Raw genomic sequence first — 23,863 nt, 5'->3', positions numbered from 1 at the left:
CCTGCGGTGGGCTTCTGGTTCAGCAGGGAGTCTGCTTCTCCCTCTCCCTTCCTTCCCCTCCCCCCACTTGTGGGCGCACGGGCGCGTGCTGACGCGTGCGCGCTCTCTCTCTCTTTCTCTTTCAAATAAATAAGTAAAATCTTTAAAAAATACGTAAGTGATCAGAGGTACCTTGGTGGCTCAGTCGGTTGAGTAGTCGACTCTTGATTTCAGTTCAGGTCATAATCTCAGGGTCCTGGGATCGAGCCCTGCGTCAGGCTCCATGCTGAACGTTGAGTCTGCTTGAGGCTTCTCTCTCCCTCTCCCCCTGCCCCTCCTGCCACTCTCTGTCTCTCAAATAAATAAATAAATCTTAGAAAAATATATAAGTGATCATATTGTTATTGCAGTTTTCAAAATTAATGTTTTCAAGTACAACCCTCTTGCTGCACCTACTTCCACTTTATTCAGTTTCACCGCTGCTTGTGATCCCAGTGTGTTAATACACAGTATTCTCCTCATTTATCCATTCTCCCAGGGTAGATACATGTGGCTTCCACTCATTTGCTATTACAAGTGATATCATATACAATGTTTATGTACATGTCTTGTGCACATAGGATTTTTCTGGGATAGATACAACTGGAATTTCTAGGTAATGGCCGTGATTCGATCTTATCAAATTGATCTTTGAAATTATCTTGTCCTAATTTACACAGACGTTGCTTCACATCCTTACTTGTTCTGATAATAATTTCTTATTATCAGACCTAAATATTTGCCATCCAGAAGAATGTGAAATGTCATCCTTTGTGGTTTTAATTTGCGTTTTCATGATCGTCGCTGCACTTGAAACTCTTCCTATGTTAAGTGGCTGTTTTACTTTCTTCCTCTGTGAATTGTCTGTTCATATTCTTTGCTTATTTATATTCCTCTTACTGACTTACAGGAAAACTTTTTTTATTTTAGTATTTTAAAAAATCAGCTTTGTCGAGTATAGCTTACAAAGTAATAAAATTTGCCAATTTTAAATATACAGTTCAGTGAGTTTGGACCCCTGTCTGGAGTCCGGGAACCATCCCCACAGTCATGATGCGGGAACCTCTCATCACCCCAGACTGTGCCTCTGTGTCGCTTAGTTGTCTGACTCCTCCCTCTACCCCTAGCTCCTGAAAGTCAGTGAGTGATCTACTTTCTGACAACAGAGTTTTGCATTTTCTAGAATTTCTCTTTAATTTAATCATATAGTATGTAGCCTTTTATGACTTTTATGTCTTGTTTCTTTCTCTGAGCCTCTGGCCTTTGAGACCGATCCAAGTCTTTGTATCAGTCATTTTTCATCTTTATTGCTGAGTAATATTCCATCATATTGAGGTGTTCTAGTTTACATGTGCATTCACAAGTACTGGCTATTTGAATTATTTCTGGTTTATGGGTATTATGAACAAAGGTGCTAAAAATATTCAAGTATAGGTCTTTGTGTGGACCTGCTTTCATTTTCTTTGCTTAATATCTAGAAGTGGCATTGTTGGGTTTGCATTTCCTTCATGAGGAATGTATTAAGCAAATACATACTTATTTGCCATCTGTATATCTTCTCTGGTGAAGTGTCAGTTCAGATCTTTTACTTTTTAAAAAAAAAATCATGTACTTTGTCATCTTATTCAGTTGCAAGTTGGTTTTATATTTTCTGGATACAAGACCTTTATCAGATAGGTGTTTTGATATCCTCCCAATGAGTTGCTTATATATTTCATTCACTTATACTCTTGCCTTCTCCATTAAAAAAAAATGGTATAATTTTAATAGAGTAAAATCCCCCCTTTTTATGGTATAGTTTCATGACTTTTGACAAATGCATACAGTAGTTATTATCACTATTGCGATCAAGATTTAGAATGTTTCCGTCACTGCAAAAAGTTCCCTCCTGCCTCTGCATATGATCTATTCTAACCGTCCTCAGCCCCAGGCCACCATTGGTCTCTTCTTTCTGCCTAGTCTAGCCTGTCTGGGAGGTCACAAAAATGCTATCAGACCACAGGAAGCCTCTTGAGTCAGCATAAGGCATTTGATGTTTGTCCACGTTACTGTTTGCTTCAGGAGTTTGCTTTTTTTCATTTCATTGTAGTGTTCTATTATGTGGACATACCTCAGTTTATCTGTTTGCCCTTTGAAGGATAATTGGTTTGTTACCAGGTTTTGGTGGTTACGAATAAAGTTGCTATAAACATTCAGGTACAGATTTTTAAACATAAGTTTTTGTTTCTCTTGGGTCAGTTCCTGGGAGTGGGATTGCTGGATCATATGTTTAACTTTGTAAGAAGCTGCCAACCTCCCTTCCATTTCTGCCATCGCGGTTTGAAAGTTCTAGTGACTGCATTTCTGGCCAGCACTTGGTATTGTCTTTTTTTGCCTTTTAAAATTTATTTCTCTTTAATTGTAGCCATTCTAATAGGTGTATAGTGGTATCTCTTTGTAGTTTTAATGTGCATTTCCCTAATGACTAATAATCTCAAACATCATTTTGTGTGCTTTTTTTGCTCTCTAGGTAGCTTCCGTGCTGAAGGATTTGTCCATAACTTTTGCCCATTTTTAAGTAATTTGGTTGTATATTTTCTTACTTTTGAGTTTTGAGAAGTCTTCATGTATTCTGGATATAAGTCCTTTATCAGATATGTTTCTTAACTATTTTCTTCCAGTCTGTAGCTTGTTTTTTCATTTTCTAGCCTTTCAAAGAATAGATGTTTTAAGTTTTGATGAAATCCAGTTTATCAGTTGTTTTTCTGTTGTGAATTATACTTCTGATATGAATTATAGAACTCTTTGCCTAACCCAGCATCACAAAGATTTTTTCCTATACCTTTTTTCTAGGCATTTTGATCCATTTTGAATTATTTTTTGTATATGGTATAAGGTAAGGTTGGATTCCTCTTCCTCCTTTCACCTCCTCCTCCTTTTCCTCCTATTTTATTTTCTCAACAAATGGTGCTGGAGTCGTTGCATATCAGTATGGAAGGAGGGGGAAGAGGTGATGACTGAGTTACACTGGCACACTGGAACATTCTGTTTTGTTACATTGATCTCTATCTTTCTTCTTATTCCAGTACCACACCGTCTTGATGACTGTATCTTTACAGTAAGTTTTAAATCAGGTAGTGCATGTGTTCCTTTTTCCCCCCCTTTTTCAAAAGGTTGGGTCTTCTAGGTTCTTTGTTTTCTATATGAATTTTAAAATCAACTTCCATTTCTATTTTTTAAAGTCTGCTGGAACTTTGAGGGGGATTACATTGGATCTGAAGATCAATTTGAGGGGAATTGACATAATACTGTGGTTTTTACTCCACAAACATGGTATTTATCTCCCCTTATTCAGGTCTCTTTAATTCCTGTTAGCAGTATTGTAGCTTTCAGCATACAAGTCTTATACATACTTTTGAATTTATTCCTAAAGTAGTTAAGATTTAAAAAATACTATTGTATTTGTATTGTTTATAAGTAGTTTCTAGAAATTAAATTGGTTTTTGTATATTTCTGTGATTTTGTTAAATTCATTTATTAGTTCTAGGGGTATTTTGGAAGATACCTTAGAAGTTTTACTTTTCAATCTGTTTGCCTTAACTTACTATCATCTTGCACTATTATACAGTATAAATAGAAGTGATGGTAGGGGACATCCTTGTTTTGTTCTTGATCTTAGGGGGAAGGTATGTAGTCTTTCACCACTAAGCGCGGTGTTAGCTCTTAAGTTTTTCACAAATGGCCTTTATCAGTTTGAGGAAGTTCCATTCTATTCCTAGTTTGCGGAGAGATTGTGTGTGTGTGTGTGTGTGTGTGTGTGTGTGTAAGAGAATGGGTATTTGTCAAATGATTTTTCTATACCCATTGGATTATTATGGCGTTTCTTTTTCAGTATGTTATTAATATGGTAAGATGCATTTATTTATTATTCTGGAAAATATAAAGTCTTTTGTTTCTGTTTGTTAAAATTTGTTAAGGATTTTTTATTCATTGGTCATGAAATATATTGATCTGTAGGTTTTTTAAATGATATTTTTGTCTGGATTTTGTATTTGGATAATGCTGGCATTGTAAAATGATTTGGGAAGTGTTTCTTCCTTTCTTCTTCTTCTGCTTTCTGGAAGAGTTTTTGTAGAATCATTAATTTTTCCTGAGGTGTTTGATGGAGTTCACTATTGAAGCCATCTTTTTTTTTTTTTTTTTTTAAGAGGGAGAAGGGGAAAGAGAATCTTAAGCAGTCTCCTTTCCCAGCGCCCATACAACCAACTAGGGGCTCGATCTCACAGCCTTGACATCATGACCTGAGCTGAAATCAAAAGTCAGATGCTTAACCGACTGAGCCACCCAGGCACCCCAAAACTGTCTTTTTTAAAGGAAGCTTTTTAAAAATTAACTCCATTAAACAGAAATAGATATGGTACTATTCAGATTATTTGTTTTCTTCAGTGAGGTCTGGTAGTTCTCGTCCTTTGAGGAATTTATCCATTTCATGGAAGTTATTCGACTTTGTTTCCCAAAAACTGTTCATGATATTCCCTTTTTTTTTTTTTAGTGTTTGTAGGATCTGTGGTAATGTCTCTTCTTTCATTCTGATACTGGTAAATTGTATCTTCTCTCTTTTATTCCTGGAAGCCTATATAGAACTTTATAAACTTTATTGATCTCTTCACAGAACCAGCTTTTTGTTTCATTGATTTTTCTCTGTTGTTTTTCTCTTCCACACTAATTGTGCAAAAAAAAAAAAAGAATGCTGAAAAATCAAGCCATAAGAAGGGGGAAAGAAAGAAAGAGATAGATTAATCAAGAAGGACACATGTAAATCATATAAGATGGTAAATATAAACCTGAATATATTACTGTCTACATTAAATGTAAATGAAGCACACAAAGAACATTTATAAAAATCGATTATATACTGAGCCATAATGCAAGATGCAACAAATTTTTAAAGGAATGAAATTGTACAAACTATGTTCTCTAATTGCAATGGATTGGTGTTGGAAATGAATAATAAAAGAGTCCCTAGGTAATTCACCATATGTTTTGATATTCAAAACTTATTTCTCTTCTCTTTCCAGCCATGATGCAGTTAAGGGGTGAGGTTTATTCTGCTACTGCAAATACCTAGAAAGTCAAACAAAATATATTACACAGTAGTTTTTAGACATTAGATTAACGGGCATCCCAGGATTGTGATCTGAAGAAAAAGAAAAACTAAGTGAGCTCTAGGATTGCGTTAGCTCACTGCCCAGAGGCAGATTACAGGTATTAGGTCAAGGAGGGCACACTGAAAAAGAGCCTAGTTATCTCTCTGGGGTATGGGAAAGCCAACCGAGAAAGCGCAAATTTGTAGAGCAGAGTAATAGAGAGGAAAGAAGTCAGGGGAGAGGGAGAGAAGCAAGAAAGGAAGGAGGTAGTTCCAGCAATTTGCTTAGGGGTTCCCCTTGAATCCCTGGGTAAGAATTGATCTGTGCTTATGTAAAAGGAAACTTCCCAAGGCTAAAGAAAGAATCACCAGAACACAGGGCTGGGAATAGTCCCCATTTCCTTCCAGAGAGAGCAGAAAAACCTTGTCATTTGGTATAGTTCTCAGAAAGGCATCACTTCAGCAATGGGGACATATGAGACTTGTGCTAAAGCTTAAAAAGGCTTAAAAGCAAACCTCAAAAGTAAAAATCTGATTTCAGGTTTTTAATCTCATGAAGAGTAAAGTATCATACTATGTAAAAGAATACAACAAAATCTAGCATCTAAACTTGACAGTGTACCGCATCCAATGAAAAATTATGAGGTAAGCCAAGAAGCAGGAAAATATTTTTCATAACCAGGAGCAAAATGGATCAGTAGCTCCAAAGCCAGAAGTGATATAATGATGGAAAGAGCAGATGATGACATAAAGCAGCTATAATATGTAGAGCCTTTGTGCCTAAGAATATATAGAAAGACATAATAAGAATGAGGAGCAAAATTGAAGGCGTCCAGAGAGACCCAAGTGCACCTTCTAGAAGTTAAGGAAAAGAAATTTATAGGGCGCCTGGGTGGCTCAGTGGGTTAAGCCGCTGCCTTCGGCTCAGGTCATGATCTCAGGGTCCTGGAATCGAGTCCCACATCGGGCTCTCTGCTCAGCGGGGAGCCTGCTTCCCTCTCTCTCTCTCTCTCTGTCTGCCTCTCTGCCTACTTGTGATCTCTGTCAAATAAATAATAATAAAAAAAATCTTTAAAAAATTTATATGAGCTTGCATGTAAAATGAAAAATACACCTCGGGTTAATAACAGATTAGAGACTGTAGGGGAAGAAAAAATTAGTAACCTTGAGGACAGATAGAAATGATCCAAAATGAAACCAAGAGAGAAAAAAGACTGAATAAAAATGAACAGAGCATTAGTGGGATAATAGTTTGGAAGTTCTTTTGGTGGTTATCCTAGAAATTGCAACATGATTATTTGACTTTCAGAATCTAATATTCATCTTTATCTTGTACCTGTTCGTGGAAGATTTGAGAACCTTAGGACACTCTTATTGTGTATATGAATATTTAAACATATACATGAACATATTTATACACACATGCACATTTATTCCTGTGTGTCATAACACATCATTTCTTGTGGGTTTTTGGGTTGTTCATTGCGATTTATCCATGTCCTCACCACTTTCTAGAGAAAGTATTTATTTATTTTAAAGATTTTATTTATTTATTTGAGAGAGAGATACAGTGAGAGAGGGAGCACAAGCAGGGGGAGCGGGAGAGGGAGAAGTAGGCTTCCCGCTGAGCAGGGAGCCTGAAGCGGGGCTCGATCCCAGGACCCTGGGATCATGACCTGAGCCGGAGGCAGACGCTTAACTGACTGAGCCACCCAGACACCCCGAGAAAGTGTTTATTTTTTAAGAGAAGTCTTAGGTCCACAGCAAAATTAAAAGGAAGATACAGAGACCCCCCCTCCCCCATTATCAACATCCTTAACCAGAGTGGTAAATTAGTTACAATACATAAGCCTACGTTGGCATGTCGTAATCACACAGAATCCATAGTTTATGTTAATATTCACTCTTGGTGTTATACAGTATAAGGGTTTGGACAAATATGTAATGACATGCATTCATCATTAAATATTATACAGAGTATGTTCACTGACCTGCAGATCCTCTGGGCTCCAGCTAATCATTCCCCATCCTATCCCCCAAACCCTGGCAACCACAGATGCTTGTGCTGTCTCCATAGTTTTGCGTTTTCTAGAATGTCATGTAGCTAGAATTATATAGCATGTATCTTTTTCAGATTGGTTCTTTCACTTAGTAATATGCATTTAATTTCCTCCATGTCTTTTCACAGCTTGATAACTCATTTTCTTTTTAGTGCTAAATAATATTCTGTTTTCTGGATGTACCACAGTTTATCCTTTCACCTACTAAAGGACATCTTGGTTGCTTCCAAGTTTTGGCAATTATGAATAAAGCTGCTATAGAGAGCCAGATTGGCTCAGTTAGTAGAATGTGTGACCCTTGATCTTGGGGTTGTAAGTTGAACCCTATGTTGGGTGTAGAGATACTTTAAAAATTTTTAAAAATTAAAAATAAAATAAAAAATTTTAATAATGCTATAAGCTTCTGTATGCAGGTTTTTATGTAGACATAAGTTTTCATTTCCTTTAGTTAAATACCAAAGAACATGATTGCTAGATTGTACAGTAAGAGTATGTTTAGTTTTGTAAATCACCAAACCTTCTTTCAAATTGGCTGTACCGTTTTTATTTCCACCAACAATGAATGAGAGCATTCCTGCTGCTCCACATCCTCATTAGCATTTGGTGTTGTCAGTGTTCTGAATTTTGGTCATTCTTTTTTTTTTTTTTTAATATTTTATTTATTTATTTGACAGAGATCACAAGTAGGCAGAGAGGCAGGTGGGGGGGGAGCAGGCTCCCTGCTGACTAGAGAGCCCGATGTGGGGCTCAATCCCAAGACCGCAGGATCGTGACCTGAGCTGAAGGAAGAGGCTTAACCCACTGAGCCACCCAGACGCCCCGAATTTTGGTCATTCTGATAGGAGTGTAGTGGTATCTTGTTTTAATCTGTCTTTCCCAAATGACATATGATGTGGAGCATCCATAATCTATGAAGAATTCTTGTACTTCAATCGTTATACTTCCATATCTTTGTCATTTATCTGTTTAAGTGAAGTGTTTAAGGTTTTTGGCTCATTTTTAGTTAAGTTGTTTTTCTTATTTTTGACTTTTAAGGGGTTTTTGTATATTTTGGGTGACAATCCTATATCAGATAAGTGTTCTACAAACATTTTCTTCCCGGTCTGTGGCTTGTCTTCTCATCCTCTTGACATTGTCTTTTGCAGAGCTGAAGTTTTTACTTTAAATAAAGGCTGGTTTCTTTCTCTCTCTCTCTAGAAAAAGGTGGGGGGTGGGGGGTTGGTGGTGGTGCCTGGATGGCTTAGTTGGTTGAGCATCCAACTCTCCGGTCATGATCTCAGGGTCATGAGATCCAGTTCTGCATTGGACTCCATGCTGGGTGTGGACACTGCTTAAGATTCTTTCTCTCCCTCTGCTATTCCTCCCCACCCAACCCCCTAAAAAAGACTGGCTTATTCATTATTTCTTTTATGATCCTACTTTTGTGGTTGTATCTAAAAAGTCATCCCAAGGGCGCCTGGGTGGCTCAGTGGGTTGGGCCGCTGCCTTTGGCTCGGGTCATGATCTCAGGGTCCTGGGATTGAGTCCCGCGTCGGGCTCTCTGCTCAGCGGGGAGCCTGCTTCCCTCTCTCCCTCTCTCTCTGCCTGCCTCTCTGTCTACTGTGATCTCTCTCTGTCAAATAAATAAATAAATAAATAACCCTTAAAAAAAAAAGTCATCCCAAGGTCATCTAAGTTTTCTCCTAGCAGTTTCACAGTTTTGCATTTTGTATTTGGGTCTGTGATCCATTTTGGGTTCATTTTTGTTAAGAGTGTAAGGTCTGGGGGTGCCTGGGTGGCTCAGTGTGGAGCCTCTTTCCTCCTCTCCCTCTCTGCCTGCCTCTCCCTCTACTTGAGATCTCTGTCAAATAAATAAATAAATAAAATCTTTAAAAAAAAAAAAAAAGAGTATAGGGTCTGTGTCTAGATTCATTCTTTTGCATGTGGGTGTCCAGTTGTCCCAGCACGATTTGGTGAGGAGACCATCTTTGCTCTGCTGTACTGCCTCTGTTCCTTTGTCAAAGATCAATTGAGTGTATGTACGTGCGTTCATCTGTTTGTTCTGTAGCTCAACCAGACTACCTCATTACTGTGTACCACTTTTCCTCACTCTCCATTTCTTGCTCTATTTCTGAGTTATTACCTAGAATAATTTTTCCTGAGCCTAAAGAATATGCTTTTAAAAATCTTGTCCTTCCTAGATGTTGGATATTTCATCCTCTGCCTGAAAGGCCCTGGGCCTGTACTTCTGTGGCTGTGAGGTGTTTGCCTTTCTGCATTGGCATCTGTGAATTTCACTTCATTTTACCCTTGGCTACATAGTGAAATTTTTTGTTCCTATTTTATTCAACATTTCAGCATGTTTGTTTAGGCATTGTGTTTCAGTGGTCACTGGCACATCTTTGCCAACACTTTGTATTGTCACTCTTTTTAATTTTACCCATTTTGGTGGGTGTCAGGTGGTATCTGAAATACGCTTTTTTGTATTTCCCTTATGAGTAATGTTGAGGGCCCCCCCCCATTTTTTGTGCTTTAGTTCAATTTTTTTTTTTTAATGCTTTCATGTTTTATTCAAAGTTTGACATGTAGAGTAGCTGGCATAGCTATCTTTAACTGTCAGAAGGCATCTCAGGAGGAAAAGTTAACTCACAGCTTGCTTCCTTTCTTTCTTTCTTTCTTTTTTTAAATTAACATATATTATTAGCCCCAGGGGTACAGGTCTGTGAATTGCCAGGTTTACACACTTCATAGCACTCACCATAGCACATACCTTCCCCAATGTCCATAACCCAACCACCCTCTCCCTACCCTCCTCCCCCCAGCAACCCTCAGTTTGTTTTGTGAGATTAAGAGTCTCTTATGGTTTGTCCCTTTCCTGATCCCATCTTGTTTCATTTATTCCTTTCGGACCCCCCAAACCCCTACGTTGCCTCTCAACTTCCTTGTATCAGGGAGATCAAATGATAATTGTCTTTCTCTGATTAACTTATTTTGCTCAGCATAATATCCTCTAGTTCCATCCACGTTGTCGCAAATGGCAAGATTTCATTTCTTTTGATGGCTGCATAGTATTCCATTGTGTATGTATACCACATCTTTATCCATTCATCTGTTCATGGACATCTAGGTTCTTTCCATAGTTTGGCTATTGTGGACATTGCTGCTATAAACATTCGAGTGCACGTGCCCCTTCGGATCACTACATTTGTATCTTTAGGGTAAATACCCAGTAGTGCAATTGCTGGGTCATAGGGTAGCTCTATTCTCAAATTTTTGAGGAACCTCCATGCTGTTTTCCAGAGTGGCTGCACCAGTTTGCATTTCCACCAACAGTGTAGGAGGGTTCCCCTTTTTCCACATCCTCACCAGCATCTGTCATTTCCTGACTTGTTAATTTTAGCCATTCTGACTGGCGTGAAGTGGTATCTCATTGTGGTTTTGATTTGTATTTCCCTGATGCCGAGTGATGTGGAGTACTTTTTCATGTGTCTTTTGGCCATCTGGATGTCTTCTTTGCAAAAATGTCTGTTCATGTCCTCTGCCCATTTCTTGATTGGATTATTTGTTCTTTGGATGTTGAGTTTGCTAAGTTCTTTATAGATTTTGGATCTAGCCCTTTATCTGATATGTCGTTTGCAAATATCTTTTCCCATTCTGTCAGTTGTCTTTTGGTTTTGTTGACTGTTTCCTTTACTGTGCAGAAGCTTTTGATCTTGATGAAGTCCCAATAGTTCATTTTTGCCCTTGCATCCCTTGCCTTTGGCGATGTTCCTAGGAAGAAGTTGCTGCGGCTGAGGTCGAAGAGGTTGCTGCCTGTGTTCTCCTCAAGGATTTTGATGGATTCCTTTCTCACATTGAGGTCCTTCATCCATTTTGAGTCTGTTTTGTGTGTGGTGTAAGGAAATGGTCCAGTTTCATTTTTCTGCATGTGGTTGTCCAATTTTCCGAACGCCATTTGTTGAAGAGACTGTCTTTTTTCCATTGGACATTCTTTCCTGCTTTGTTGAAGATTAGTTAACCATAGAGTTGAGGGTCCATTTCTGGGCTCTCTATTCTGTTCCATTGATCTGTGTGTCTGTTTTTGTGCCAGTACCGTACTGTCTTGATGATGACAGCTTTGTAATAGAGCTTGAAGTCTGGAATTGTGATGCCACCAACTTTGGCTTTCTTTTTCAACATTCCTCTGGCTATTCGAGGTCTTTTCTGGTTCCATGTAAATTTTAGGATTATTTGTTCCATTTCTTTGAAAAAAATTGTTGAGATTTTGATAGGGATTGCATTAAACATGTAGATTGCTTTAGGTAGCATAGACATTTTCACAATATTTGTTCTTCTAACCCATGAGCATGGAACATGTTTCCATTTCTTTGTGTCTTCCTCAATTTCTTTCATAAGTACTTTATAGTTGTCTGAGTACAGATTCTTTGCCTCTTTGGTTAGGTTTATTCCTAGGTATCTTATGGTTTTGGGTGCAATTGTAAATGGGATTGACTCCTTAATTTCTCTTCTTCTGTCTTGTTGTTGATGTATAGAAATGCAACTGATTTCTGTGCATTGATTTTATATCCTGACACTTTACTGAATTCCTGTACAAGTTCTAGCACATTTGGAGTAGAGTCTTTTGGGTTTTCCACATGAAGTATCATATCATCTGCAAAGAGTGAGAGTTTGCCTTCTTCTTTGCCCATTTGGATGCCTTTAATTTCTTTTTGTTGTCTGATTGCTGAGGCTAGGACTTGTAGTACTATGTTGAATAACAGTGGTGATAATGGACATCCCTGCTGCGTTCCTGACCTTACGGGAAAAGCTTTCAGTTTTTCTCCATTGAGAATGATATTCTCTGTGGGTTTTTCATAGATAGCTTTGATGATATTGAGGTATGTACCCTCTGTCCCTACACTCTGAAGAGTTTTGATCAGGAAAGGATGCTGTACTTTGTCAGTACTTTTTCAGCATCAATTGAGAGTATCATATGGTTCTTGTTCTTTCTTTTATTAATGTATTGTATCACATTGATTGATTTGTGGATGTTGAACCAACCTTGCAGCCCTGGAATAAATCCCAGTTGGTCGAGGTGAATAATCTTTTTAATGTACTGTTAGATTAGTTCAATTTTTTGTGTCTCCAGTTTTATTCTGCTTTGTGGTAGATTTTTATTTTGGTGGGGGAGGGGGAACAGATATTCTTCAGCTCTGAAGTTTTGGTTTTTATTTTTTGTTTTCTTCTCATGGTTGTTTCATATGGGTGTTATCTGCCCCATTCTTCTGACCCCGACTGACTTTCTCTTTCTTGGGGTGATTTTTTTCTGTGTTTAATCACCATGAGAATCCTCACTTCCTTCTTCTCTTTCCTTAATGGGCTCAGTAGTCTCCACCAGGTTCTTTGTACAGCTTGGAGTCCAGAGCTGGGTCTGGGGCATTTGAGTTTCACTTCTTATAAGAAGTGTGACATCGTTGGTAGGGAATGAGGCTAGATAGGCTGGAGGAACCAGGGCCCATAGTGTATGAATAAACCAGAGACCAGGTGAGGAGGAGCGTAGATGAAACTTTACTATCGTTAGGTGAACAGTTAATTTGGATGGAAATAGCTTGTTAATTGAAAATGGAAGTTGAAATTGGTAATTGAAAATGGAAGTATTTGGCACAAATACTTCAAGGAAAAACATCTGCATATGCTGGACTGAGGGAGATACAGAGTCTAATGTCTCTCCATCCATATATTTAAAGAATTTGTAAAAATACATTTTCCAGGATAAGTCTTTCACACTTGGGGAAACCTATGTCTTTGGATTCACACCATCAAAGTTTGGATCTCTGCATCAATAGGAATTTTAAATTTTTAGTTTAAATCTTAAAATTTTCACCTAGATGTTGTTCACTGTATCAGTGCATCATTTCCTTGTTTAGGAAACAGCAGTGTTTTGAATATTTTCTTATCCAGATATTTTCAAAAGGATTTTTTGAGTAGATGAGAATCTTATTAACGATAACCTTCTAGGGGCATCTGAGTGGCTCAGTGGGTTTTAAGCCTCTGCCTTCAGCTCAGGTCATGATCTCAGGGTCCTGGGATCAAGCCCTACATCAGGCTCTGTGCTTGGCGGGGAGCCTGCTTTCCCCTCTCTCTCTGCCTGCCTGTCTGCCTACTTGTGATCTCTGTCAAATAAATAAATAAAATCTTAAAAAAACAACAACAAAACCTTCTAAATATATCTACTTGGGGCCCTCACTTCAAGAGTTTAAAGAAGCATTTCCTCATGAATAACCTGTTGCCTTTTATAAATAATTTTTCAGCAAACACTGAGAAGAATGTGCTACCTTACCATCAAAGAAATGGCTACAATCGCTGAGGATGTGATAATTGTCACAAGCAGGTATGTGAATGGTCAGAACCTAACATGAGGCACTTATGTATTTCATGGAGTATTTGTTGTTCTTTTTCTATTAATTTTACTTTTTTGACTGTAGGAGTTAAATAAGGAGTTAAAAAAGATCTTAAAGCATTCTTTCCTAGAATGTGGTTGTCGTCATGTGAAAACCAGGCCTATCTGATAAAGTAAAGAAGTCACAAAGGGTAATGCTACTAGATTTGCTAATACATTTTTAAATGCTCATCGTAATATGTGAATGCACCCAAAATGTAAATGATGCTTTGACATAAAATATTTACAATAAGCATATCAAAAGGCTCGTAAATACAGTATGTAAAGAACTCTTGTACTTCAAAAAAATTCCAAGTGATAATTCGTAGAACCATCAATATAAAGCATCTGATTGTTTTTAATCATTCTCACTAGTAATCAAAAAATGTAAATTAAAAATGCAAATGAGTTATAAGATTTTTACCCATCAAACTGGCAAAAAAGAAAAAAGGCAGTAGATGCTTATAAGGGAGACTGGTATTTTGTATATAATAGGAGGCAGAATAATAAGTTGATTCGGGTTTTCTAGAAAGCAGTTTGACAGCATTCAAATGTTGAACATTTGAAAAGCTTTATCCCTTTGACCCAGTAATACCACATCGGTGGAACTATGCTCAAAACATAATCAGAGATAGCACAGGAAGAGTTATATATAATAATGTTCATTGCAGTACTGTTTCCACTAGCAGAAAGGGTAAAACAATGTAAATGTCTGCTGTTGGTGAATTTGATTATGTATATATAATTATATGTAATTAACCATGTTATAATCAGATTATGTGGGATTATTTTAATTTTTTTGAGACATCTTTAATGATATGGAAAAGTCCTCATAAAGTGCTGAATGAGAGTTGGATTCAAGCCTTATAGGTTATATAGTCTCTCTTTAAAAAATGCTTTATGTACATAGATAAAAATATATGGATGGAAATATTCCGATGATATATACTGATGAAATATACTGATGATAACCAGTAGGTTATCTCTGGTGTCTGGGATTGTGGGTATTTATTTTCTTTAAAATTTTGAGAATTTCCCAATGTCCTAGAGTGAGGATATATAACCCAATTATTAATTGTAATTCATTTAAGTGAATTTAGTCTATGTACAACAACATAAATTTTGGAGGAGGGTGCTTGTTTTTAACTAGCAGTTGTATTGAATAAGTTTTAATTAATGAAGCTTTCAACTGAAAATAACAGAAAGGCAGATATAGTCACTAGGCATAGAGTAGCTAGTGTTGGTTCAGTCGTGCAACAGTGTGTGAGTGCTGGTGTCTCTTGAATTTCACATTATTGCAAAATAGATGCTTGAATTACTGGCAGGGCACCGTTCAAGGTGGGAGGGGTACCGGGAAGGGGGCCAGCGAGGGCCAGCACCATCTGCCTCTTTTATCAGGTATGCAGTAGCTTTTCCCAAGGCAATTTGTAGATTTCATTTGACACAGCTGTGTTATACGACTCTCGTTAGGACCAGGAAAGTGAATATTTATTTCGCTTTTAAAGGCCAAGTATTAGGGGCAGGCAAAGGAGAAGGGGTTGAAAATGGGTATTAGATTAGTTAGCTAACAATATTTGCCACAAGTAACAAATGAAAAATCTTCACTTAGATTGCTTATACTCACTAAATATTGGAAAAATTAAAAATAGATTAGGGTTTTTTTTGTTTGTTTAGCTGTTAGTACTTCCCTCGGAATCCTGTTAGGCTGCCCTGAATTATGGTTTTCTTCTAGCTCATTTTAAGGGATTGGTAGTTGTAGTAGGCAGAATAATGGCCCCTGAAGATATCCCTGGCCTAAGTCCCAGGACCTGTGAATATGTTGCATTATACTGCAGAGGGGAAGTAAAGTTGCTAATCAGCAGGCAGGGGGAATAGGGTGGATTATCCAGGTGGGCCCTGATAAGGATAAACGTCCTTAAAAGCGGAAGAAGGAAGTGGAAGGGTCAGTGAAAAGATGTGACGATGGAAGCAAGTCACAGAAGTGAGGTTGCTGGAGGAAGGGGGCCATGAGCCAAGGAATGTGGGTGGCCTCTGGCAGTTGGAAAAGGCAAGGAAATGGATTTACCCCTACAGCCTCCAGAAAAGAATGTAACCCTGGATACCTTGATGTTATCCCGTGAGATCCGTGTTGTATTTCTAATTTATGGAACTGTTAAGATAAATGATTATGTTCTTTCATGTTTAAGTTTGTGGTAATTTGTTATAGTAGCTATAGAAAATGAATAGATTTTGTAACATGTAAATATCACATCAACACATTGTGTACTTTAAAATCGTACAATGTTACATGCTAATTATATCTCAAAGCTGGGGGGGAAAACTTGGTACCCAGAAGTGGGGCACTGCTATAACAAATACCCGGAAATGTGGTAATGGCTTTGCCATTGGGCAATGAGTAGATGCTGGAAGAATTTGGGGGACATGACAGAAAAGGCGTACGTTGCCCTGAACAGAGTGTTAATGGAAAGCTGGATGTCAGTGACCTTGGCAGACTTCAGAAAGAAGTGAGCAGGGTAGAGAAAGCACTTATCCCTACAGAGAATGCTCACAATGTTTTGAACGTACTGTTGGTAGAAATATGGACGCTAAAGGTGCTACTGGGAGGGCTCAGAAGGAAATGAGGAAAGTGTTAGCAACTGGAGGGAACGGGACCCTTGTCCTACAGGGGCAGAGAGCTTAGTAGGATTGTGTCCCACGATTATATAGAAATCAGGACTTGTGAGCTTGGCTGTTGAACTGAGATTTCCAGAATGTCAAGGTGCAGCCTGGTTTCTTTTTACCACTTAGAGTAAAAGTGGAGAGTAGAGAAATGAATTGAGACACCTGTTAAAGAGCCAGGAGTTCTTTATAAATACATCATTGGGTTGTGCACCTGAAACAGATAGGTTATGTCAATTGTACCCACCCCCCCGCCAAAATCAAGAGTTTCTGATGTGGGAAATTTTCAGCCTACCAAAATGGCAAAGGATGCTAAAAATCAAGTCATTCAGTAAGAAAGTGTGCTCTACAGAAAAAGTCAAAGGAGTTACTCTGCAGCCATTTGCTAACACCTCAGAAAGATGAAAAGGTCAGAGAGTCTTCACTCACACACAACACTCCTAAGAGATCAGGAGTATGACTCATAGATTCCGTCGGCATCTAAGCAGAAGCCAGAAACAGAGATGGGCCTCCGTAGGCAAGTTCTGTGGTGCAGTCCCTCGTCTGAGGGAGTGAGGCCCTGCCTGTCTATGGTGTCCCAGAAGGCTCGTGAGAATCTTACAGCAGGAGCACGACGGCCAGTCTGGATGAAAGGAATGGAGGGGGACAAAGTGAAAGAAGGTTGTCAGGGTCCCGAATTCTCCCAACAGGATACTGGCCGAGAAGACTGCTCAGCTGTAAACCCATGCCGCCCTCACAGAAGGAAGGATGGCTCTGAGGGCAGGGGTACAGGCCCATAGCGTGGAGCTGGGAACCGTGGAGAATTCTACCCAGCAGCTGAAACCTTTGCCGGTTTGCCTGGCTGGATTTCAGAATTGCTTGGGACCAGTGACTTTTTTTTTTTTCTTCCTCATTCCATTATTCTCCTTATGAACAGGAAAGTCTAAGTGCTATCCTGTGGTAGCCCCACCATTGTATTCTCGGAGCAGAGAACTTGTTTTCTAGTTTCACAGGCCCACAGGTGGAGAGAAATTTCTCTTCAGGAGAGAGTATGCCCAGTCTTACCTGTACCTAACTGAGCCAATTTTTGATAAGGTCAGGATTTTTGAGTCAGTGGGATTTCAATGAGCTTTTGGGCTTTGAGTTGGTGCCCTAATGCCTTGAGATCTGGGGGGGATCTTGGCGTGGGGTGAATGTATTGTACCTGTGAGATGGCTGCAGCCTTGCTGACACAGTGACCTTAGCCCCGTGAGCCCTATGTTGGACTGCTAATCCACGGAACTGTAAGATAGTAAATTTTTATTTGAAGCCACTAATCATGGTCCTCTGTTACAGCAGGAATAGAACTCTAATAGAGTAGATGACCACTCTGCATATGTAGACTGGTGTGTGACCTGAGAAACCATGGAGATTAAGAAAATCTGAAGGCAGACACTTCATAAAATGGTATACAAATGGCCAATAAACACATGGAAACGTTCTCAATAGTATTAGTCCTGAGGGAAATGCAGATTAAAACCTCAGTGAGAGGGGGCACCTGGGTGGCTCAGTGGGTTAAAGCCTCTGCCTTCGGCTCAGGTCATGATCCCAGAGTCCTGGGATCGAGCCCCGCATCGGGCTCTCTGCTCCGTGGAGAGCCTGCTTTCTCCTCTCTCTCTGCCTGCCTCTCTGCCTACTTGTGATCTCTGTCTGTCAAATAAATAAATAAAATCTTAAAAAAAAAAAACAAACCTTCAGTGAGTTATCCTTCCGTACCCACTAGAATCTGTTAAAATAACGAAACCTGACAACACCAAAATCACCAGGTATATTGTAGGTGGGAATATAGATTGATACAGTTGCCTTAGAAAAACCTATGCAGAAAACTTCTAAGAGGAAAAAATAACTTAAAGCCCCGAAAGACTCAAAGTTTGCTTGAACAAATGTTTCTGCATAGATCAATTAAACAAAGATTTCAGTGCTTTCTAAATTAATTTGTAAATTCAGGGCAATCTCAGTGAAAAATCAACAGGCTATATACTATGGAGTTAGAAAAGTTGGTACTAAAGTTTGTGTGGAAAAACAAACATTTAAGAGTAGCCAGGAAACAACTCTAGAAAAACTGTGAGCCCTACGGGTCCGTGCAGTATTAAGTCCTGAACATTTAACAGTGCGATATTGGCAGAGGGTTAGACCCCAGAATAAAATCATGTGATGACTCTGTAATGAGTCACCTTGGCCATGCTGATCAACATTTTCAGAATTTTCTGGTACAAATGGAGAGCATAGAATTAGACCCAAATACATATGGAAATTTAGTGTACGCCAAAGTGGCATTTCCAATCACTGGGATAAAGAGGTACTTCCTGATATATGATGCTGGGACAACTGAGTAGTCACTTGGAAAAATAAAAGTAGATCCATATTTCACATTCTATACACGAATAAACTCTAAATGGATAAGGGATATAAATTTTAAAAAAATGGGAGCCTACAGATACCAAAAGAAAACATGAGTGTATTCCTCTTTATTTTTGTTGTAGGAAAAAGTTTTGTTAGGACTAAATTCCAGAGGCAGTGAAAGAAAAGTGATAAGAAATTTACTACATAAGTTTCTTTTAGTTACGTGGCAAAAGCACTACATAGAAGATGAGCCAGGGATTTTCAGTAGGTCTTAGTGGTACAGTTTCTTATGTCCACGGTATCCTACACGACATTGCCACTCCTTTTATGACAAAAGTGGTGTGACCGTAGGCTCATGACTTAAGAGATCCAGTAGTGTTACCATGTTCTGTTTCACTTAGGAGCCGACAGCCTGATGCAATGGTGGGATGACCTATGGAATGCTCAGCTGGGGTAGTAGGTTAGAGATGGGACCCTATTTGGTTGGAAAATTCTCCTCTAGGATGCAGTGTGTGTATTAAATGGATGGTCAGTGTAGTGTATGGTACCAAGAAATATAATATGTGGGTCCAGGAATCAAGGGGTGGAAGTAGGACTTCCCATTGACTCCTGGTTCCCACTGTTTGAGGATTGCCTGGATCTGTGTGTCTGAGTGACCGGTCAGCAACCACAGGCACCCCATGCTCCAGTGTCAGAGAGTCCTGGGGCAGACAGGGAGCCAGCTTGCACATTTGAATGATGACTACTGTTAGGCCACTTTGGATTATTTATGTAGTGGACCAGCAGGTTAAAAAAAAAAAAAGGAACTGCTGTCCTCAGTTGTCATAGAGGTAATTGACCTTGATCATGGTCTGGAGCTAGGCTTGTTGTTACACAAACATGGAAGAGAGGACTCCATCTAGAATTCAAGGTATGGGGTATATTTTGATGTGTTCATGCCTGAGACAGTGGTGAATAGAGAATAGGGAACAACCAGTGGTCCAGCCCTGCTAAAATCCCCCAACAGAGAGCTCACATCCCTTGGGGTAAAGGTTTGAGCCACTTACCAGACACCAGACCAAGAGTGCTAAGGTGCTGGCAGAGAGCGAGAGAGATATAGGAAGAGTGATTATGGGAAGGAGATGGTGAACCTCAGTTACGGCTTTGCAGTGTGTCGTAGCAGCAAGGATTGTACCATATGCCTGTCGTTTTCCTGCGTCTTGTAGAAAGAGTGGATGGTTACCATCTTGGACACTTGGTGATAGGTTCAGTTTCCTGGAGGACACGTTCAAATTTGAGGGGTGCAAAGGATGGACCGTTCTGGGTGCTGCTTTTGAGCCACCTCCCGTTTTCTCAGGCCTTCCCTCTGATCCCGGCTGTGCCTGTTGCCCGCCAGGGGCCGGCTCCCTGGCCTCAGTAGTGCCTCCCTCCAGGCATACACTGTGCTGCGCGCTTCTCCTCTTGCCCTGCTGTTTCTCTGGCGCTCCGGTTGGGCACTCACCTGGAACTCACCTGTGGGAGTTAACACGTGAATTTAACCCAACGGGGAGTTAACACTCTGGGTTTAACTCTCCGCCAGTGGCTGTGACCTAGTGGGTAAATTCTTTCTTTTTCATGCCTGTGGCGGCAGTGACCCACTAGAGAAAATTTCTTTGTATTAATTTCCCTCCTTTTTTGTTCACCTCCCTGTCTTCACTTCCCTTCCCTCAGAACACATTCCCAAATAAACTACCTATCTGTAAGCCTTTGTCAGGGCAGCTCAAACTAAGAGAAGCACGGAACAGCAGTCAGCAAACTTTGGCCCGTGGCTAAAACTACTGCCTCATTTTGTAAATAAAGTTTTATTGGAACACAGCCATGCTTTTTTTTTTTTTTTTTAATGTCTTCTGCATGGCTGCTTTCATGTGATGCAGAAGCCAAGGAGAGAGACCTCAGAAGAAACTGAACCTGCCAAGCCACAGTTTCTGTCTAATTGGAAAAATGCAAATATTTGTGAAAAAGACTGGTTGATAAATTATTTATATCCCAGTAGTGGAAATCTGTGCCACTATTAAAATTATATTTTAGGTATATATTTGGATATTTAAAAATGTATAAATACCTAAAATTAAAATCTACCAATAGGGAAAGCTTCTTAAGATCTATTAAGTGAAAAAGGGAGATTCACCTGCAGTGTTTTTATGTCTCTGTGGTTTTATATATTTTTTAAAAGTTCCTTAAGAAAACGTAAGTGACTGTTCACAATGACTGTCTTTATTTGAGTGGCCCTGGAGACGAGGGTGGGTGAGGTGAGACTTCGACTTTATATTATGCCTTTCTGAATGTTTTCAATGCATACTCTGACATGAAAATACTTCTGTAACTAAAAAAATGAAGAAATTGAAGGACTATCAGTTCTTCACAACTTTCTCCTCTTGGCAACCTGATGGAGCAAGTTGGAGTTGCAGACTGTTTTGGATCCTGTGAAGGGGAGGCATAAGTGGGAGGGGATGGATAGTCGGTTTGGGGGACAGGAAGATAAAAGGGTCCATAACAGCGTGTAAGGGCTAAAAACCTCTTTAAAGTATGGACATGGAGTTCAGTAGCTCCGTCCAACTCTTCTGCTTATTTTTGAAACGCAGTAGAAAGGTCTGAAGCCACTGACAACTGTCGCTTTAGGAAGCCATTCCTGAGAGAGGGCATGACCTCGAGAGTTAATCATTTTAGTCCGTGTCTTTTAAGGAGTCTGATGGGTTTTTAGGAATTGGGGGCTTTCACCATTGTCTTTACTTTTTATGTAAAGTAAAATTATGTATTTTGTTTATGTGATAAAGTATATTATCTCCCCTCTCATTAATATGTTAGCTCCGTGAAGGCGAAGACTTTGTTTTGCTTGCTGCTCTAAACTTAGGCTTTGAGAGCCTTCTACCCAATAGCTTTAATATTCTTCCACAGAAGACACTCGGTGAATATTTGCTGAATGAATCGCTGCATTAAGATAATTATGGGGACAATGGAAATTAGCTGGGGGTGGGCTCCACAGGAGAGTGTTAATTGATTTCATGGTACTTCATTTGATTTTTCTTAGTCTGACTAAGGACATGACTGGAAAGGAAGATGTGTACCGAGGCCCAGCCATCAGGGCTCTCTGCAGAATCACTGATGTAAGTTCTCTTTGTTTACTGAAGCATCCAAAGGGACAGTGTGTTTATCTACAGGTGGGCATGTACATGTAATAGGGTTCCCTAGTCTGACTTTGTGAGTCTTTGGTATTACAGAAACCACCAGAAAGGCTTTTGTGTCTCCAGGCTTTTTTTCTTTCAGGTCATCTTTTTCCTTTTGTGTATTTAGATTGGTCTCTTTCTCTCTCTATTTGCCCTCATGGAATTTTGTCCTAGTCGGGGAACATTGCTTGCAGGAGACCAAAACCCATTTGAATTTAGTTTTTTTGTTTTTGTTTTTGTTTTTAACTTTATTATAGGGAGTAGATCTCTCAGAATTTGAGGTGAAGCTTACAGCAGATGCCAGAGCAAGAAATAGGACATCTCTGAGGAACTCAGCAGCAAGATTTCTAGGATATTTACGATTATGATCCATCAATTTACCAGGCTCAGGCCTCCTCACTGAAATAGTGGAGAGAACCTGGTTAGCCATCAGCCAGCCTGTGGCCGTGTAGTCATGTAGATGTGAGTCAGGTGTTTAACCTTGACTCCATCCCTGACATCTGGAGGGATGAGGTTATAGAGTATATTAGGCTGTCCCTTTCTAGGAACTCTGAGTAGGAAAGGTTAAAAGGAAGGGCAGGCTGAGCATTGCCAAGCATATCAAATAATATTTCAGCTCTAACCATGCGTGGGTATGTTTTATGTGGATGGTTACAGTCTTCTCAAGTTTTAAAGGCTGTGTAACAGCAAATGGTAAATCTGGATGCTAAGAGGAGTAGTAGAAATGGTACAGTACAGTGTTCTTTGCTGCTCAGCTGTTTGGCTGTGGTGGTTTTTGTTTTTCGTATTTAAATTGATCACAGAAGACGTGACAGAGGCAGTGCTGGCAATAAGGCTGTCTGAGTATTGATCTCCATCTGTTTACACATCTTCATCTGCTACCAGCCTCCCAGTGCTCAGCTTTCCTCCAGTTAAATTTAAAAAGAACTTTATTTTCAGGGAATTTCCTATTGTGAGGGCTTACTATAGTAGTTTATTAACATTTAATTCTTTGGTATCTAAAATAATCAGGGATTCCATTTGATTGAGAGGACTCTATGGAACCCAAATAAAATACATCCCCTTCATACAGAGGTATCTTCAGAATTTCAAAACAGCTCTATCCCCATCTAGGAATTTCTTTTATAATCGCCCTGAGTAAGTTGAGCCTCTCCTTAGACCTTTGCTCAAACTGGGATTCTCCACTTTGAGACTAATGATGTCATTGTCAAACAATTAAGTTTATTTCCTTCCATATACACTTAAATATTCCTCTTTGAAGATTTTTGTCTGGGTCCTGCCCTCTGGGATAGGATTACTCTATTATATGATAATCCTTTTAATGCTTTCTAAATATTGGCACAGAAACAAATAGATGACTGGTTTTGTAAATTACTTGGAAGCAGTAGTTTTGGGTGAAAATGTTTTGCTTCAACAGCATTTTCTTTATGCGCATTACCAGGGAACAATGCTGCAGGCTATCGAGAGATACATGAAGCAGGCCATCGTGGATAAAGTCTCCAGCGTATCCAGCTCTGCACTGGTGTCTTCCTTAGTAAGTGAGCAAGCAGCCGCCTGCTTCTAGCGGCCGTTAGTTTCTACCACAAAAACCAAGTATTGCTGCGTTTCTCTCACAGATGAAATATTCACAAAATGTACATACATTACTCTTTATCCCAGAGGGTTTTATCAGAGGAGTGTTAAAATGGGCAGTTAAAAACATGAAATTTTCCCTCTTGGTGTGATGCTGTCTGTACAGGTCTCTAAAAAGTCCTTACTGTCTCAGCAACCAATCAACTTAGTTTATATTTTTCTGGGTTTTTGTTTTGTTTTCTTTCTAATCAAGGTGTGAAAGAGTTCCAGATTCAGTTGAAGTTCCTGATGAAAAAACACAATTGAGATTTTTTTTTCAGTGATAAAATGTGATGTTTGTATCTCAGTGTACCCAAAACTGATGTAAATTCCTCCTTTTTTGGCTTAATGAATATCATTTATTCAGTATGAAATCTTGATATGTTCCACATTTTAAGAATAAATGAACATTAAATCTTGGTTTAAAAAAAAAACAAAACCAGGAAATCTT

At 39.2% G+C, this 23,863-nt stretch overlaps 1 protein-coding gene across 1 annotated transcript in view; it reads left to right on the top strand.

The window, feature by feature from the left end:
- The window catches only part of COPG2 (COPI coat complex subunit gamma 2), a 72,499-nt gene that overhangs the window by 8,088 nt on the left and 40,548 nt on the right, over window positions 1-23,863 (top strand). The window contains exons 5-7 of the mRNA XM_080818008.1: window positions 13,473-13,552; window positions 21,666-21,741; window positions 23,243-23,335. Of these exons, the coding sequence (XP_080674134.1) occupies window positions 13,473-13,552; window positions 21,666-21,741; window positions 23,243-23,335 (249 nt within the window). The remainder of the gene's footprint in view (window positions 1-13,472; window positions 13,553-21,665; window positions 21,742-23,242; window positions 23,336-23,863) is intronic.

This window comes from Martes martes (assembly GCF_963455335.1).
Source record: "Martes martes genome assembly, chromosome: 11".
Taxonomy (NCBI): Eukaryota; Metazoa; Chordata; class Mammalia; order Carnivora; family Mustelidae; genus Martes; species Martes martes.
The sequence above is the reverse complement of the archived record's forward strand: the minus strand, read 5'-3'. Positions and strand labels throughout refer to the sequence as shown.